This window comes from Rhamphochromis longiceps, linkage group LG7 (assembly GCF_057381845.1).
Source record: "Rhamphochromis longiceps isolate RC_006_pf linkage group LG7, R_longiceps_female_GT1.1, whole genome shotgun sequence".
NCBI classification, from domain to species: Eukaryota; Metazoa; Chordata; class Actinopteri; order Cichliformes; family Cichlidae; genus Rhamphochromis; species Rhamphochromis longiceps.
Genome location: NC_140563.1, coordinates 1,233,861 through 1,253,518, shown reverse-complemented (window position 1 = coordinate 1,253,518; position 19,658 = coordinate 1,233,861). Strand labels below are relative to the sequence as shown.

At 45.2% G+C, this 19,658-nt stretch overlaps 1 protein-coding gene across 3 annotated transcripts in view; it reads left to right on the top strand.

Moving 5' to 3' along the window:
* Positions 1-72: 72 nt before the first annotated feature.
* The window catches only part of gnao1a (guanine nucleotide binding protein (G protein), alpha activating activity polypeptide O, a), a 113,299-nt gene continuing 93,713 nt past the window's right edge, over positions 73-19,658 (top strand). Inside the window, exons 1-2 of one of the 3 annotated variants that reach the window (XM_085411539.1) lie at positions 73-762; positions 1,532-1,574. In XM_085411539.1, the coding sequence (XP_085267665.1) occupies positions 645-762; positions 1,532-1,574 (161 nt within the window). In that variant the 5' untranslated portion in view covers positions 73-644. The remainder of the gene's footprint in view (positions 763-1,531; positions 1,575-19,658) is intronic. The other 2 variants (XM_085411540.1, XM_085411538.1) reach the window with 2 other exon arrangements.

The following is a 19,658-nucleotide window of genomic DNA, read 5'->3' as shown; positions in this document are numbered from 1 at the left end:
ATGATGGTACTATATACCAGTGCGCCACAAGGCCGCGCCACTGGGAGCGTGGATGTGCTCTCCCACATTTGTTTTCACTGCTCTGACGTCAGAAACCTGCAACTGAACGAATGAACTAACGGAGCACTGAGCCCCTACCGGAGCTACCGGGAGGCAGTAGTGTTACAGAGCGAGTCCCCGCCGCCGCCCGCCCCGGAGGAGCCAAACGGAAGAACCGAGCAATGCGCACCGCCGCCCAGTAACGCAGAATAGACGAGTGGAGAAGAAGAAGAAGAAGGGAACCGTTATCGTGATTTACTAACGGAGGAAAAAAGAGAAAAGAAAGACACGGATAAAGGACGGACCAGCTCCGAGACCACGCGTGAGAAGCGACCAGCTGCGGAGGCTATATCGTCTCGGTGTTGCGCTGTGGATCAAACCGAGCGGATCCCTGATTTCAATGCTTTAACGGTGCTTCTACCCGGCTGCCCAGAAAGAAACAGGGATCGTAGAGGGATCGAAGCCTGAGCAGAGAAAAGGGGGGCAATAAACCAGCGAAGGAAAGAAAAAGGATTTGCAATTGAAGTTTCATTCATTCGTCTAATTATTGCGCTTTCTTCCGTGGATCCCGGTACCGATACTCTATCAAGCTGTGTTCTCTGACCATGGGATGTACTCTGAGCGCAGAGGAGAGGGCGGCTCTGGATCGGAGCAAAGCCATCGAGAAAAACCTGAAGGAGGACGGCCTCACCGCGGCCAAAGATGTTAAACTGCTGCTGCTCGGTAAGAGACTTGGCTTTAATGCCCTTCTCTTCGGCTGGTAGCGCCAGGGCTGAGAAATGAGACCCTGGGGCCGTGGGAAGGTGTGGTGTGTGTGCGTGTGCGCGCGCGCGCGTGTGGGTGGGTGTGGGTTGGTGTTGGAAATAAAGAAAGAAAAGACAGAAACTGTCGACGTCTGTCACAAACTATATTCAACAACAAGAACAAAGATGCGTTGTGATTTTTTTATTGTGCATTTGAAGGAACCCTTCCTTCCTATTGCGTCGTTTTGAAGCCACCTGCTTGAATAACGGCAGATGGTCCAAATGTTTTAACGCGCAATCAGTCGGTGGGTCGGTAAAAGATGACATCTACACCAGAGATGTTAGCTGCAGATGGAAGCCAAGGCGAAAAAATGGCAGCATGCAGCAGTGGAGGGCCCCGCACAGGCAGCACTGCTTCATTGGTTTGGGATTGATTCATTGATACTTTGCGCGAAATTAACCTCGAGTGTTTAATCTGTTTGACTCTGTTGCAAGATGGAGGATGGAAGAGGCTGAGGAAGAAAGGCTTCAGCCACTTTGTCCATCTCTTTCATCTCCACCCGCTGCTGCTGTGCTGTGCACATACCTCCCTGCCTCTCTCTCTCTTCCCTACCTACCCCTCCTCTCTGACACTCTATCTCCATCTTTCTGTCAAACACACACACACACACACACACACACACACACACACACACACACACACACACACACACCCTGTTTATATTGTCTTCTTGTCTCTTATCCCTCAGGGGCCGGAGAGTCAGGGAAAAGCACCATCGTCAAACAGATGAAGTAAGTCTTTCATAACCACGGTCTAATAAACCTATAGTGTGCATGTGTGTCCTTTTTCTTATGCCCCACACACACACACACACACCACACTCACACACACACACGCACTCACACACACTCACACACACACTCACACACACACTCACACACACACACACACTCACACACACTCACACACACACGCACTCACACACACTCACACACACACTCACACACACACTCACACACACACACACACTCACACACACTCACACACACACACACTCACACACACTCACACACACACTCACACACACACTCACACACACACACACACTCACACACACACGCACTCACACACACTCACACACACACACACTCACACACACACTCACACACACACACACACTCACACACACTCACACACACACACACACTCACACACACACTCACACACACACGCACTCACACACACACACACACTCACACAGACACACACTCACACACTCACACACACTCACACACACACACACACACACACGCACTCACACACACTCACACACACACACACTCACACACACACGCACTCACACACACTCACACACACACACACTCACACACACTCACACACACACGCACTCACACACACTCACACACACACACACTCACACACACACTCACACACACTCACACACACACACACACACACATGCACTCACACACACTCACACACACACACACTCACACACACACTCACACACACTCACACACACACACACTCACACACACACACACACACACATGCACTCACACACACTCACACACTCACACACACACTCACACACACTCACACACACACACACTCACACACACACACACACACACATGCACTCACACACACTCACACACACACACACTCACACACACACTCACACACACACTCACACACACACACACTCACACACACACACACACACACATGCACTCACACACACTCACACACACACACACTCACACACACACTCACACACACACTCACACACACACACACACTCACACACACACACACACACTCACACACACACACACACACAGGTGCTGCACTGTTGACAGCCTAGTGTAACATTTTTATCTGATGCAAAAATGGATCCAGATTTAATGTTTAGCTACTAAAAAAACCACAATTTTAGAAACGTATGATTGGTCTGGAGTTTCCAAGTTTGTGCATCTGCAAAAGGACGACTGTATCGTTTGACGGTTGCAGGATGAATCATTGGTTACGGTTATGTTCAGACAGATGCAGTGGGTTTTCTCACCCACTGCAGTGACTGGGTAAGTTATGCATTCGATTTCCATTTTAAAAGCACTGAACTGTTGTTTTGTTTTTTTACTGTTAAATCCTGTAATAATACATTGTAGGAGGATTAGTTTGTGTAGACACCAGGGAAATGCTGCTACCTGTTACCCTGGTTGAATGATAATGTTCCCACACAAATGACTACCATCATTATATAATCGTGATATTTTATTGAGCTTAAACACTTTATCCATTAGCGATGGGGCTGACTGACTCTAAAGAACTATTCTCATTTTATTCTGTATTGTTTTTTTTTTCAGGCTCTCAAATTATTTACTTGTTGATTTTTTTCCTGGTGGGAGTGGTTGGGATGAGGCTTATAGGCCATCATGGACCAGTAGCCGAAAACTGAAACGAGAAACTGAGTGCGACAATCTTTGACCCGAAATGTGACGTAGCCGTTTTATTTCTGTAATATTTTTACTGAAACGTTGTTTTACCCTGTTGGATGTGCTTTAGCCTGTGAAGGCTTACACAGTTACCAGATGTGAGTCCAGTGTAGCTGTGGCACATCTGGATTTCTTCTGTTGAGATTTAGGGCTGAGTTCAGGGGCTTAAATTAAAGATTTCTTTCTCCTGTGGACTCACAACGATGTGCGTAATGATCCTTCTATCAGGACTTATCTGTGGCAACCTTATCATACTCCTAATGCTGTTTTTGTGTTTGCAGCGTTGCTGCAATAATCCTATAAAGCACCTACAGGATTTACTATAGTTCCTCTTTAAGGCTGGCTGCACATAGGCTGCCCCCCCCCCGGTCCTTTTCTTTCAAATCTGTAATCCCATTATGACATATGGTTTTCCATCAGTCTTCTCCGCTGGTGTATTTTAGCCGATAATAGGCTTGCTTTGGTTGTGCATGCATGGCGACGCATCACATGACGGACACGAGTGGATCCAGATGAGCCTGTTGCTCAGCTGTTAATGGTCCTTCCAGCAATGGACCAGTCCTCCCAGTGGGTTCACTGGAGTCGTTGTATGCATTGGACTGATGTAGTTCGTGCACTTATAAAACCTGGCGTTAATCCATTTAGGTCTGAGTCTGTTGGTTTAATAGATTTATGTAGACGGTGCCGACAAGGTTGTTACTTTATATCCTTTATTACATAAGACAGCGTGGATGTTTTTGACTTCTGCTCATCAATCGACACGATTTCCTGACAAAAAGGAGCCAGTTATTGTTCTTCACATCAGTCCTGCCACCTCCATGTGTCTGCTGTCTGGCTACAGTCTGCAAGAATGGATGTCATGTTAAAACTATTCTTGGTTTTATCCACTACGCTCTATACTCTTATCAGGGTTCGTTCTGTTTGCGGGTATCGAGCAGCGTGATGCAGCGGGACCACATCAGAGGCATTTTCAAAGTGCCAGTAATGGACTACTGTATAAATTGTAAAATTAGAGCATTTGTGTTTCTTTATAAACAATCGAAAACTTTTTTTTCCAAAGTGGCGGTCAGCGCCCTGTGAGGGAAGCCTTTTAGATGCTCTGGAAACTCCTCGCTGCATTTTCTTTCACAGTGTGCTTTCAACATCGGGGCGTGTCCGAGTGACCTGCTGCTGTTAGTGGACTGCTTTCTTCGCACAGGGAGGACGAGTGGATTAGATTAAGGTTTAGATTTAACGGCGTGTCCACTGAGCTGCGGCGTATCCGTGTGGCAGCTGCGTGTGTGTGATCTCAATGATTGGAAGTAGGGAGTCTATTATAGCAGCGCTTTGTATAATACAGCATAGACACAATAGTGTGCACTGTGCACGGGTGAAGTCGTTTAGGTCTGTGCCCGTTCTCCTTTAGAATGCAGATTATTGCTTTCCGATGTGATGCAATCACTGAATGACAGCAGCTCATGACAAAGCAGCGATAACGTCTCTGAGGGGAACGCAGGTGCTCGTCGTTGGTGCGTGTTAGCGATAGTGGATTAAGTACAGCAGTGTGTGGATGACTAAGCTCTGATGGTGTGAAGCTACAGCATGGTCCACTGTAGACTGCACTTCTGAGACAGTAAAGAGGAAGCAGGATGACGAACTGAGGAAGAACATGTTTGACTGTGCAGAGATGGGGAACTGGTTTCAGAATCATGTGAATGACTGGATTGTGTGCGTTTTTGCATAAGTACGTACACGATGTTATCTCGTGTGTAATGTTTGGGCCGCAAACTCGAGGGACCTGGTCATGTGTTAACAGCATATCACTGTGTGTGTGTGTGCGTGCACGAGGAGACACCATCTGTTTATGGGGCCTGTGTGTGTTTAGACGTGTGCAAATGTTCTCTCGCTGCCCAGCTGGCAAACTGACCTCTCCAGCAGCGTTCACTGTGAGCATGTGAGAAAACTAATTTAATGTCGGATATTTTCATATCATCAAACAGGAGCGAGGAAGAAGCCGCCGTCAGGCAAAGTGAGGAAGATATTAGAGGTTGTTCCCAGCAATGTGACTAAGTACAGCCCTCTGTCCTGTCAGAGTGGCTGTGAGTAGGCTGCACTCTGCCCTGAAAGGCTTTGCTTTGGGGGCTGCTCCTGGAAGGGCAAACTCCAGAGATGGGTGTAAGCGTACCAGGAAATGGATTAATTATTTCTGGAGATGTAAGATTTATATTTTATAGGTTTGCCTAATGACCTAGCAGCAGTTAAAGGATAAAATAGCAAAATCGTTGCTGAAACAAGTGGAATTTCCAGCTTCCAGTTTCAAATCATAGCGTTCAAGATCCAAACACTGCTGTTTTATAGCTGACACGCTGCGCTCGTGGACATTTTACAATGCTACCATAGCCTTTATTTATTTTTGTAAACCATGTTTTTGGCCCTCAGGTACGCAGATGTTTGAAATGACTCAAAGGGTGAGGTGTTACCAGCATGCTTGTATTTTGGTCCTTGCGTAGTCGTAAAGCCTCAGTTTAGCTGAGCTGTCATGCTTATCACACATTCTAATCACACATTGGTCTGTAAAAAGAAAAGTCATAAAGGAGGCATTCATGACATCTTTTGACACGTTATTAAATGTCTGTGTAATTTCTCTTTCAATAACTGACAGAATACAACACATGCAAGCCAAGACTGTTAAACACATCATGAGTTCAATGCACTTCATAGTCACAGAGTAACAGAGGAGGCCTGCATTGCTCACTTAATAAAGATGTCGTTGAGTAACTGACTTTTACCCAAACAGGGCAGTGACGCTCGTTTCATCATCCCTGCTTAGGAACGTTTAAAGCGGTGGGAATGTTAAGCTCGGGATCGCGACGTGCTCAAACAAACCAACATCAGTGATTATTGGTTTTTGGTCTTTTTCTGTGGAGATTTATGCAGTAAAATGGTTATTCTGAAGTAGTTCATTCAACATGAAATATCAGCTTTCAATTTTGTATTGATTTAAACTGACGTGAAGAAAATTGTGAACCAAACTTATATGAATTCATAAATCTTTATCCAGTTATTTTGATTAGAGTGTGTTTTAGCATCAAAGCAATTCAGTCAGTTATTCTCTTTGTGTGTGTGTGTGTGTTCCTGTCTAGCTATCTTTGTGAGGACCAACAGTCACTTGTGAGGACACACTCACAAGTTTGAAGGCCTTTTTGAGGCTCAAAATGTGGTTTTAGTGTCAGGGTTACAGTTAGGTTTAGGGTCAGGCATTCATTTGTAATGGTTAGGGGCTGGGGAAACCATTATGTCAATAAAGGTCTTCACTAAGATAGCTAAACAGGCTTGTGTGTGTGACATACAATGCCTCCTTTTCTGTATTTCCCTCTCGTCTTTATCTCTGGCTTTCTCAGTCTGTGTATATGTGCGCTTGTGTCTTGCTGACACGATCGGAGGCGACCGGCCGAAGGGAGAACAAACGGCGTCCGTCCCTCGCGGCTGCGCTGCTTCCCACAGGCTGTTCCCACCGTGTGTGTGTGGTTTCTCTCTCTAGAACACAAGATAATTGGGTTTAAGCCTCAGAAGAGGAGAATAGAAGGGGGGAAGGGAAGCAAAACTGAGGGAAAAAGGTGGTGGTGTTTTGCTCAGAGAGGCAAAGGAGCGTTATAGATGGAAGGAGGCAGAATTTAATGAAGGCAAAAAATACCCAGCGCATAGAAACGGGGCAAAGAATTGCAGTCTGCAAACAGGGGATAGAAAAGACTGAAATTACAGGAGAAAATAGAAAGTGTGACAGTGATGGAAACAAGGATGAAGTAGGAGAACAAAAAAGGAAAGAGGGAAGAACACAAAGAGCAAGGAGGAGAGTCCCAGGGACAACACGCTGAAGCAGTGAGGCACGAGAATTCAATTTCTTCTTTCTCAAAGGACAGAAAAGTGTTGTGGGAGTGTGAAAGGAAACAGGATAGGAGAGAAGAGGGTGCAGCGATATACGAGGAGGGAGGATGAGTGTGAATCAGACTGGGAAGGTAAGAGGAGGAAGATGAAGACGTTTTGAGCTACAGAGGAGAGATCGGCAAGTGAAACAACATGTTATAACTTATTCAGCAAGCTAGAAGAAGTGACAAAGAGAGTCAAGGACAAAGAGCAAAGAGCACTTCTCTCCTGGACTCTGCTCTCCTTGATAATTATTAGCTGCCTTTTTCTGAGACGCTCAGACTCCAGCAGAGGAACTGGGCTGCAGAGAGCAGGGGCAGCTCGTGCTGACACCAACTCCAGTGTGGCACGGAGAGGCCGTCTACAACTGGTCGTCCAAAACGGTCCGTCAGCTAGATAGTCATCCTTCATTGGCCAAATGTAGCCATGGGCGTGCTCTATACTGGAATGATTTGATTGGTCGCTTCAGTGAGCCATGAACTAACAGCAGGGGTCATCATAGCTGTGCGTGCGTGTGTGATGCCCTTTTTGTTTAGTGTCTCAATCAGATCTGCATGTTGTAAATAATCAAATTTGAACTCGGCTATCAGAACCTTATCGGGACCACCGAGACTCGTACTTCTTATCCCAGGGGAAGAAACTTCGGCACTTCCCTTTTTCGTCTCCTCCCTTGAACTCACCTCGTTCACAGTAATCTTCAGTTGTTCTTGTTTCCACGCTGTAAGTCAGTCTTTACAAACTGATACTTAAATATCAGACCTTTAAAATTGATCAGTTCCACTTGGAAATCACAAGTACAACACTTACATTATGGAAATATCAAAGGCAAACCTCCCAGAAAGGCCGTGTGAAATTTCCAGGAAATTGTTGGAAGAAGAAGTCTCTTTGTGACTGTTGAAGGCCTTTGAAAAAAATCTCTTTCCTGCAGGAATGATGACATCAAAGCTGATTTTGTACTTGATTTGTTATGTATCCTATTACCTGAATGACTGTTAACATCAATCAGCTAGCTTTTAATATTGATGGTCTTTACCATAGACTGCAGGTGAGGACAGCACACGAATCACTGATTTTAGTTCAATCAGACTAACGTCTTGTTTTGTCTGTTTGTGTTAGCAACATGTTTCTCTGATCCCTCGTGAAACCAAATCTACGCCACAAGAATCTTCCAAAATAAAATGAGTGAAAAAAGTGCCTTTTTCTGCTCGGTGTCTGCTGCGGGGTGTTTATGTGAGCATCCAATAGTTAATTGGTATAAAATCAACTGGTGACATTAAAAACTAGTGATCTTTATAAAAGAGCTCTTCATATAAAGTATCCATTATTATTATTATTATTATTATTATTATATAATCCCTCCTGTTGCCCCGTGCAGACAGAGATCTTGGTATAGTCACACGTTTTTTTCCCCTTTTGTTATTTGGTTGTTTTTATCTGCAGCTAATCGTGCAGCAGCTTCATTACTCGGGTAACACAACAGGCTCTTTGAATATGCTGCAAATCTTTCTGTGTTTATTGTCCTACCTGTCCTCCATTTCATTTTAATTATATTAAAGTCAATGCGCACACATAGAAAAATATTCCCCTCTAGTCCTTCTTCATCCTTCTTGTTCCTGGGACCTGCTGGAGCCACTCCCCCATCTTGGGAGTCACTGGGACCACTGTTTCCTTCACCCTCCACAACTTCTCCAGCTCTTCTCTGAGCCCTTGATATTTGTCCAGCTTCTGTGTTCCTTCTTCCTGATGTTGCTGTCATTCAGTATTACTACGTCCATCACTACGGCCGTCTTCCTCTGGTTGTCCACCACTACTTTGGTTAGCCACAGTCCGACAGGATCTTAGCTCGGTCATTCTCCACCACCCTAGGGGCGTCTCCCATTTTGACCTCGGGACTTCCAGGCCAGCCACTTGGTTATGGCGTTCCATGTATGCCCTGCCTGCTGGCATCTTGCACCCTGCTGTTATGTGCTGGATTGTCTCATCTTTACACAGCCTGCACCTGGGGTCTTGCCTGGTGTGATAGACCCCAGCCTCTATGCATCTTGTACTCAGAGCTTGTTCTTGTGCTGCCATGATTAGTGCCTCTGTGCTGTCTTTCAGTCCAGCTTTGTCCAGCCACTGGTAGGATTTCTGGATATCAGCCACCTCCTCTATCTGCCGGTGGTACATACATGCAGGGGCCTGTCCTTCCATGATGGTTCCTCCTCTCCCTCCTCTTCTCCAGATTTCTGCAGCCTGAGGTATTCACTTAGCACACGGTCAGTTGTGTCCATCTACCTGATGTACTCATGGATGTTTGTTGTCTAAACCTGGACAGTGGTTCCTGCATTCACCAGTCCCCGGCCTCCTTCCTTCCGCTTAGCGTACAGCCTCAGGGTGCTGGACTTGGGGTGAAACCCTCCATGCATGGTCAGGAGCTTCCTTGTCTTGTAGCTTCTATCTCGTCCTTTATGATCCCAGCAGGGTACCTGATCACAGGCAGGGCGTCAGTGTTCATTGCCCAGATCTGGTTCTTCCCATTCAGCTGACTCCTCAGGTCTTACTCTCTGCAGGTACTTGGTGGTTGCAGCTTTCCTAGCAGCCTCTTCGTGGTTCCCATTTGCCTGCGGGATCCCCAGGTACCTGTAGCTGTCCTCTATGTCTGCAATGTTGCCTTCTGGTAGTCCGATCCCCTCAGTTCTGACTACCTTCCCTCTCTTTCTTACCGTCCAACTACACTTCTCCAGTCCGAATGATATTCCAGTGACATTGGTGTAGATCCTTGTGATGTAAATGAGTGAATCGATGTCTCGTCGTTCACTCCTGGCATACAGCTTGATGTCATCCATATATACACATATGTATATATATGGATGACATATGTCATACATATGACATATGTCATACATATGTCATACCTATGTCATACATACGTGTATATATATATATATATATATATATATATATATATATTAGGGGTGCAACGATACACAAAATTCACGGTTCGGTTCGGTTCGATACTTTGGTGTCACGGTTCGATATTTTTTCGATACAAAAAAATGTTCATGCCTTTTTAATTTGTCATTTATTAAAATTATAAATATATATTTTAACTCAAAAGTACAGTTTTTAAATTTAACCCTAACCCTTGTGCGTGTTTTTTATTTTGACAGCGAATGCGCACCGGCGGACCACTTATGTGCAGCCCTGGTTATTTAGCTCATCATATTGCAGCCACAGAAATTCTTTTGTCCATGAAACCATAAAGCTGCACTTTCTTTTTGCCTTATAGTCTGATTTGTCGTAACTTCTCCGTTTTGTGGTAAGCTTTTCTTTGGCTGTCACTTCTTCACCCTGACCTGTCTTATTTGGCTCAGCAGAACTAAAATATATATACTGCTGCTTTTACACACTCACTCACATAAGCTCAGCGATTCTCTGCGCGATCAACCTCTCACATGTTTAAGCTGCGGGAGATTTCACTTGTCATGTTTGCATAGTAAGCTAACGATTAATAAGACGATGTCAGAGGAATTGGTGCACAAATTATCATCACTCACAGATCAGTGCTGTCGCTCTCTATACACAGTTCGCATGATTGCAAAGTGAAAGCAAAAAAACAAGCGCAAATTCAAACGCGACTTCAATATGTCACATATTGACAGTGGCTCACCGATGCCAATGACATAATTACCCAGCTACATTTCTGAAAGAATGCAAAAGCATTGACATATATTTTTCCTACAATAGCCCGACGGGCAGGGCAGAGATAGATTTTGGTAGCCCGACTGAAAAAATCGCTAGCTCCGGGACGTTGGGCTAGCGATATTGCGAGCCCTGTATCTGATTGAGGAATCACTCATCTTTGGAAAAGAGAGTTTATTACAGAGAAATGTCTCTTTCCAAAGTAAAAGCTATACTATCCGCTTCTTCTGGGCTATATTCTCAGCAGCATAAGGAGAATCATGTGCTAACAGCTGTCTAAATGACTCGGCTAAAGTTAGTAGCATGCTTGTTGTTTTTGTCTTTGCACTAGGATGATGTCGGCGTAAATGTGCAGTCATATTCGTTGTGTTCCCACTAGTGCTTTCAGGTTAATCTCGTTGAAATGACCTTAACGCCACAACACGGCAAATCTCCGTTAACGAGCTACCGCCGATCGCCCCGTGCATGGGGCTAGACGGCCAACACGTTAACGAGCTAACTGCGCTAACACACTAGTTCCCACCCATGTAATCGAGCATTGCATGGCACATCCAACATACTGTTTTACTTTAGTCCATGACTCGCTTACCTTCAGGGTCATACGTCACATGAAAACCAAAATAATTCCAAACGCAGATCTGAATGAGGGTGGGAGAGGTCTATGTTACAAGGAGAGCTTAACTTCTGTCTCGCTAGCTTGCCCTGTGCTCTTCCTTCTGACTATGCTGTCTGTGTTGAGCACTCAGTGAATCTGCGTTCGACTACTCCGCCTAGGCTGCACTGTCGAGCCTAGGCGGAGTAGTCGAATGCAGATTCACTGAGCGCTCAACACAGACAGCATCGTCAGAAGGAAAATTGATAAAAGAAATTACAAATGTTGTATTGTTCGATACATATGCGTACCGAACCGAAAGCACTGTATCGAACGGTTCAATATCGATACGAATATCATTGCACCCCTAATAAATATAAATATATATATATGTATATATATATATGTATATGTATATATATATATATGTATATATATATCTATCTATATATATTTATATATATCTATTTATATATATCTATCTATCTATATCTATATATATATATATATATATATATATATATATATATATATATATATATATATATATATATATATATATATATATAGCTGGAGAAATACCAAGGGCTCAGAGAAGAGCTCGAGAGGATGTGGAGGGTGAAGGTAACGGTGGTCCCCGTGGTAATCGGAGCACTAGGTGCGGTGACTCCCAAGCTAGGCGAGTGGCTCCAGCAGATCCCGGGAATAACATCGGAGATCTCTGTCCAGAAGAGCGCAGTCCTGGGAACAGCTAAGATACTGCGCAGGACCCTCAAGCTCCCAGGCCTCTGATAGAGGACCCGAGCTTGAAGGATAAACCGCCCGCAGGGGCGTGCTGGGTGTTTGTTTTTATATATATATATATATATATATATATATATATATATATATATATATATATATATATATATATATATATATATATATATATATATATATATATATCATCAGTTGTATAAAGCCAGGTCATTTGATCATTTGTATAAAGCCAGGTCATTATGACTGTGTGTGTGGTCTGTGCGCTAATCAGGGCTTCTTATAAGAAACAAAGGTCTTTTGTTATAGGGAATTGTGTTTGTGTGCAGTTACACACACTTGAAAGTTTCTTTTTCTTGGTGCTTTTGTTTGTGTGGCTTTGTGGTTGTGTGACTTTTTTTCCGTGTGTGTTAGAGCTATTTGGCAGATTTCCTGTCAGTTCAGTGCACTACGAGACAATGGAGTCTTGTTACAATGACCACACTCAGCTGATATAAAGTCAGCTGAGTGTGACTGTGGCTGTGTAGCTGAAAGAGTGTCTGGTTAAATGCATGTTTGTATTTTTGTATTTGTATCATAGCTAACTCAGAGCAGACATACGCAGCAATACAAAAAATTAAATTATTCCCACGGCACTGTAAACTGTAACATATATAAGGTTTATTTTTGATTCAGTTTAAGTATGTTGCAGTATGAAGTATGTTGCATTAAATTGTAAAACATTTTACTTTTTTCCTTTCATGTTTGCTTTACTAACAAAGTACAAAGTGATAAAGAAAAACTTGATAATGAGTATATAGCTGTGCATATATACGTACAACAGCAATCAGCTAATTAATTATCCAAAATATTCATCTGGTTAAAATAAGTGAAGCGTCACAGTTTTAGACTCCGTTTTCGCACAGACACCATCTCCAGGTTGAGTCCTGATGTTTGGATACGTATCATTAACGCGAACAATTTAAACTTCTGCTCCCACTGGAAGAACCAAAGTCACTTAAATCTCGCTTAGCATTGTGTTTATCTACTGAAATGATTGAAATAAAGAGACCTTTTTGAAATAAGAAGACAAACAGCAGCAGTATTTTGCTGTCTCTGTCAGGCCTGTCTGGGGTTCAGGTGTGCCTATTTTCTTTTCATTTGTTTCTACTGGATCAGCCTGTCGTTTGCTCCCTCAGTAAGTCATTAATATTGACACAGGAGAGGACAGGTAACCTGAATAATTACATTTTCATTTATGAAGAGGTGAGCTACTGTCACTGATGACACACTAATAGCAGTAGTGATACAGCATACTCAGAAGGGAGTTCTGTTCGACCAAAGTCCTCATCCAGACCAAAACCATACTGTCCCTGCTGCGAGAATAAGGAGCATTTCCTGAACGCTTGTATAGAGTTTAAGAAACTGACCACCGACCAGATGGTGAGGTGGTTAACTGATGAACAGCGGTGCTGGAAATGTGGAAGAACTCACCAGCCGGAGGTTTGCACCCTCAAACGACCTTGTAATACCTACAGAGAGCAACACCTGACTGTACTGCATGATGCGGTCCAGCAGATCCAGAAGAGTGTGCTCATGATGACTGCTCCGACTACAACAGTGTACTTGGATAGGCCAAACCGGTCTCCCAAGGTGATGCTGAAGGTTGTAAAGGTCTTTTTTTTTTTTTTTTTTTTTTTTTTTGCCTGTCCCGTTTGGCTCTTTTGCCATCAGAATTATTGTCTAAAGGCAAAGAAAGATGCCCAACGGATTTACTTTACCAAACTGACAATCCCAGCCTTGCCGTAATGGTCCATTTGATTCACCTTTTATTGTTTATTTTATTTTCACTTACTGTATACGGAACAGACTTGACTGGGGGAAAGAAGGGGAGAAAGAAAGAGGGAAAGAGAAACAGCTGAGAAGAGGGACGGGGGAGAAGGGCAAAAGACAAAAACCAACAGAACGGGCAGAAAAAAAAAAAGAAAAAAAAAATGCATATATCGATCACCTGGGTCACCTGCTGAGAAAGAAAAAAGAAAACAAGCAGAAGAGAACAAGAGTAATAGAATAAACAACATCACAATGATATATGGGAATATGACAGTAAATACTAAATATTAAACATTATTGTGCAGCACATAAGATCAACAGAACACAGTGTGCTTTGAGGTAGGAGCCAAAAAGGGTGTAGTTTGTGGGTGTGATCACCCGTGCGTACACCTGTGAGCATGGACGTGCTTGTTTTTTTTTTTTAAAAGGTTCCTTCATGTAATGATCTGCTAGAGGGTGTGGGGGGGCCACAGCCCCGTCCTCCAGGGCATGAAGCAGGTATGGAGGAGATCAAAACTCCAGACATCCAGAGGCCCCCAGAACACAAGAGACCAAGGAAGACCAACAGAGGGGCAGCCGCGCCACTGTCCCAGAAAGAGCTGAGGAGAGTCCCAGATGAGGGCTCACTCAGCAGCCGCGGAGCAGAAGCCAGGGGGAGTTGCAGTGACGCGCCCGTGAGCTCCGCCGGCAGCCAGCCGTGCCTGAGTGACCGAGCCCCAGGCCGAGAGGCCAAGGGCACCCCACCTCCGAAGTGGCCCGAGCGAGCCCCAGGCTCCAGGCCCCGATAAGCGGCCGCCAAGGAGTGAGCCGGTGTATAACTGGACGCCCACCCCCGGACACAAAGAACCACCAACGCACCGATGTCTGAGGGAGTCCGCCACTGGCAGGGAAAGTGGTGGTAGGGGGAGATAGGCCTCCAAACCTTGGAGGGCCTGAGATGTCCCCAGAGAGGTGGCGCCTGATACCCAACCTGACATATAGACACAGACATACAGGCACACACATATACAAACATCCATTCCCACCCTCATGCTCTCATATGCACTTACTCCACACTCAACCAACGTGGAGACAGACATAAAGAGACGCTGTACACACGATCACACTCCCCAAGCAGGTTGTAAAGGTCTTGCTGTACAACAGGGACCAAACATTGGAGACTCATGCAATACTCGATGATTGCTAAGAACGAAGCATCATTTTATCACAAGCTGTTCGACGTTTAAACCTCACCCCAGAGTCTGAGACACTTACCCTGCGGGGACACTTCCAAGTGTCCTCCCCCTAGAAACCTGGGGAGAAGTATCATATACAAAAGGCATTCACCGCCGATGCCCTTGGTCTCTCAGAACATTCCTATCCGGTGAGGATTCTCCAACGCCGCTATAAACACCTTCTTGACTTACCTCTGCCTTTGGTAGACCATGTTCAACCTCTGCTGCTTATCAGCTCTGACATGCCTCATCTCATGGCACCTACAGAACCAGTTCATCTGGGCCTGACAGGGGGACCGATCGCTGTCCATACCAAGCTTGGTTGGTCGCTCCAAGGTCCCATCAGTATCGACCAAACTCCTGCAACTGAGCAGCAGTGCCTGTTCACAGCAACAGTTGTGCCAACCAGTGAGCTTTTCAGGAATGTTGAGCGTCTCTGTCAGATTGATACACTGCCTTATGTGAGCGAGAAGCAGGTAACCCGATCGAAGCAAGATCAGCAAGCTCTAAACCTACTCCAGACATCCACCATCAGGGTCACTGTCGATGAGACAGAGAGGTATGCCACACCACTGCTTCGTCGCGCCAACTCCGCCACGATTCAAACTCCTATCAAAGCAGTCTTGCCAAGTCTGCGCAGTACAGAGAGGAGACTTGTCAAAGGCCCACAACGCGCCGAAGTATATTGTCAGGAGAGTCAGAAGCTAGAGAACATGGGCTATGTAGCCGTGGTGCCACATGAGATAGCTAGAACCACTGCAGAATCCTGGTTCATACCTCACCACATGGTGCGACACGGACAGGATCGTCTTTAACTGCTCTTTCCAGTACAAAGGGAAGTCCCTCAACTCTATTCTCCTCCCTGGACCTGCCCTAGGTCCATCTTTGCTAGGAGTTCTTCTTCGGTTTTGACAGTATCCAGTTGCTGTGATTGGCGACATCAAAGGTAGGTTCCACCAGGCACGCCTTTTGCCAGCAAACAAACCAGTGCTCCGCTTCCTCTGGCGGGACATGAAGAGGAATGAAGAGTCGAAGATCTATGAATGGCAAGTGCTACCATGCCTCCGCAGCACCCACTCCCAAGAGGAAGCTAAGGCCCTTGTCAACAGTCTGCGCCAGCTGCTCCACACCGGGGGCTTTGAGATACGTCAATGGGCCAGCAACATCCCTGCTGTCATTGAACATCTTCCATCCAATGTCAGATCTGAGAGTAGTGACCTATGGCTCTCTCAGTCTAGCACGGACCTTTGGGAGCCAACTCTGGGATTGACATGGGATTGCCTTCGTGACTCCTTTAAATACAGACATCGACTGGGGGAGAGAACTGAACCCACACTGAGGAACGTCTACAAAACACTTGCGTGACAGTACGATCCGCTAGGTTATATAGTACCGTTCACCACACAGGCCAAGACTCTGGTACAGGATCTTTGGAAGGAGCAGCTCGGCTGGGACGACCCGATCCAGCCACCTAGCCTTCGTGACAGATGGCTTGCCTGGGAAAGGGAGATTCCTGATCTTATCCAAATGGAAATCCCCAGATGTTATGCACCAGTGTCTGCTGATTCATCTGCTTCAAGTAGAGATCTTCACATCTTTTGCAACACTTCCAAGAGAGCATATGGGTCTGTCGCTTACCTGCAGAGAGATGGGAATACCCGGAGATATGTGGATAGCGTGAATAACCCTGCTGATGACATTACCAGGGGCAAGACCTTGAAGGAGCTGTCACGACCACACCGGTGGCACCAAGGCCCTGAGTTTTTACGTCAATCCGAGGAGCATTGGCAGACCAGCCCACCAGCATATCCAGAGCCAGAGGATGGTGAGCTGAAGAAATCATATTTCTGTGGACAGGTTAGGGTTAACTCCTGCCCTCAACTTCCTGAAATCAGCATGTTCTCCACCTGGAAGGATCTCATGAAGACAACAGCGCGGTCCCTACATGGGGCGGCTGACCCAAACTCAAGCTCGCCCAGTGAAGCAGACGATTACATCAAAGCTGAGAAACTCCTCCTGATGAAGGCCCAGTCAGAGTCATTCCCAGAGGAGGCCAAGGCACTCAGGTCTGGCAGACCATTGCTAACCAACAGCCGTTAGAACTCCTTATCAAATCAAATCACAAATCAAATCAAATCACTTTTTATTGTCACATCACATGTGCAGGTACATTGGTACAGCACATGCGAGTGAAATTCTTGTGTGCGAGCTTCACAAGCAACAGAGTTGTGCAAAATACAATAACATAAACAGGCAAAATATACGAATGGCTAAATCTGAAACTAATAAATATATGTACAATGTATAATAGTATATGCAAAAAAAAAAAAAAATTTCTGGATGTGTATACTAAATGTTTTTCTACGTGTGTGTGTATGTGTGTGTGTGTTTGTGTGTGTGTATACACATATTTTACAAATTAAATAGTCAATAAATAAAATGTATAAAAATATACATTATCACCTGAATATGATAAGGATACGGAACTGGTGGGATCATACTAGACCCAAAAAAAAATCCTCTGACTAAGCTCATCATCCAGGATTTTGATGAGACCCTCCTTCATCCTGGACCAGAGAGAGTGTTGGCTGAACTGCGTTGCCGGTTCTGGATCCACCGGGGGAGGGAAGCAGTCAGACGGTATCAGAGGGACTGCAGGCAGTGTCAGGCTTGGCGTGCCAATCCTTCCATCCCAAAGATGGCAGATCTACCACCAGCTCGTCTGCGTCTGTATAAACCATCCTTTTATTCAACTGGAGTCGATTGTTTTGGACCCTTTACTGTGAAAATTGGACATCGAACAGAGAAGCGTTGGGGCATAGTCTTCAAGTGCATGACGACCCGTTGTGTGCATCTAGACCTCCTCGAGAGCCTTGACACTCACTCCTTTCTGATGTCGTTAAGGCGCTTTATTGCCAGAAGAGGCAAACCTTTTAAGCTCCTGTGTGACAACGGGACAAATTTTGTCAGTGGAGCCCGAGAGCTACATGAGGCCTTTGAGACCATGGTGCCTCAGTTGAAGGAGCGTTTGGCAGAGTAGCAGATTGCTTTCCGTTTCAACACCCCCCAGTGCTCCTCACTTCGGTGGCACCTGGGAGAGAGAGGTCAGGTGCGTGAAAACTGCTCTTTAGGTCTCTTAAGGAGCAGACGGTCCCTGAAACTGTGCTTCGTACAGTCCTTGTGGAAGTGGAAGGTATCGTAAATGCTAAGCCTCTCGGCATCAGACATAGCAGATCCAGACCCCATCACACCTAACATCCTGCTGATGGGGACGCTATGATGCATCACTCCCTCAAGTGGTTTACGATCCCAGTAACCTTATCGGGAGTCGCAGATGGAGACATAGTCAAGTTCTTGTCAACCACTTCTGGTCCCGATTCATCCGTCACTACCTGCCTATCTTGCAAGAGAGACAGAAGTGGCAGAAGGATGCGGAGTACCTCAAACCGGACCAAGTGGTGCTCATAGTTGATCCTCAGCTCCCAAGAGCTTTATGAGTGGCCTTTCTACCTTGGATTCGATGGTCTGTGCAGACAGTCGGGGGCGGCTGTGTTAGAAAGCCCACTGTTTGCACGTTGTTTGCTTGGTTGAAGTGTTGTGGTTTGTTTATTGATAGTGTTTGCGCTGTGGAGATTGATATGTCCTACGTCATTGAACTCACCATATCATTGCTGACGCTCCTTGAATGCACCACTCTGTGCCATGTGCTGCTAGTCTGCCTTGTAGCTGCTGATAGCCAGCATTGTTCCTTGTGTCCTCTCATCAGCATCTCGTGGGTTTTGGTTTATTGCTGTGTGTGAATGCCAGAAGGTGGGTTCTGTTTACATGATGTTGTGTATGTCAGATGCTATTGTGTGTATTTGTTCCCTCGTGACTATGCTAATGTTATCCTATGCTAATACGCTAATATGCTATGTAAGCTACTAAGTTAGTTAATGCTAATTATTAATTCTTGTGTAATTGTTGAAGTTGTTATAGATGTGAGTGTTGAATACAGTTCCTTGTGCCATCTCTGTGCTAGAATTATGTCTGGGCATGTTGAATGTTTTATGTGTGCTGTACTGATAGTTGCTTTATGTATCGTTACTACAGACCACAGCTGAATAAATCTCCTAAACTTGGAAGCTGCCTCCGTGTTCTTTAACCGGAACACACCCACCATACCTTGCTGCTCTAAATCAGCTAAACTCCTGGAGACAACATTCTCTCCATTTTACAGCATGTGTCAGATGTAAGCATAAAAGTAGCCCAGGTTGTGTTTCCACTGAAAACTTTAGTTACATAACTGTGTATTTAACACTTTAACAAAAACTAAACTAACAGGAGCCAGCACAATGCGTAATACAACTGACATTTCTTCTACCTGAGCTGTGTCTTGGGTCGAGCTTTTAACCGGCT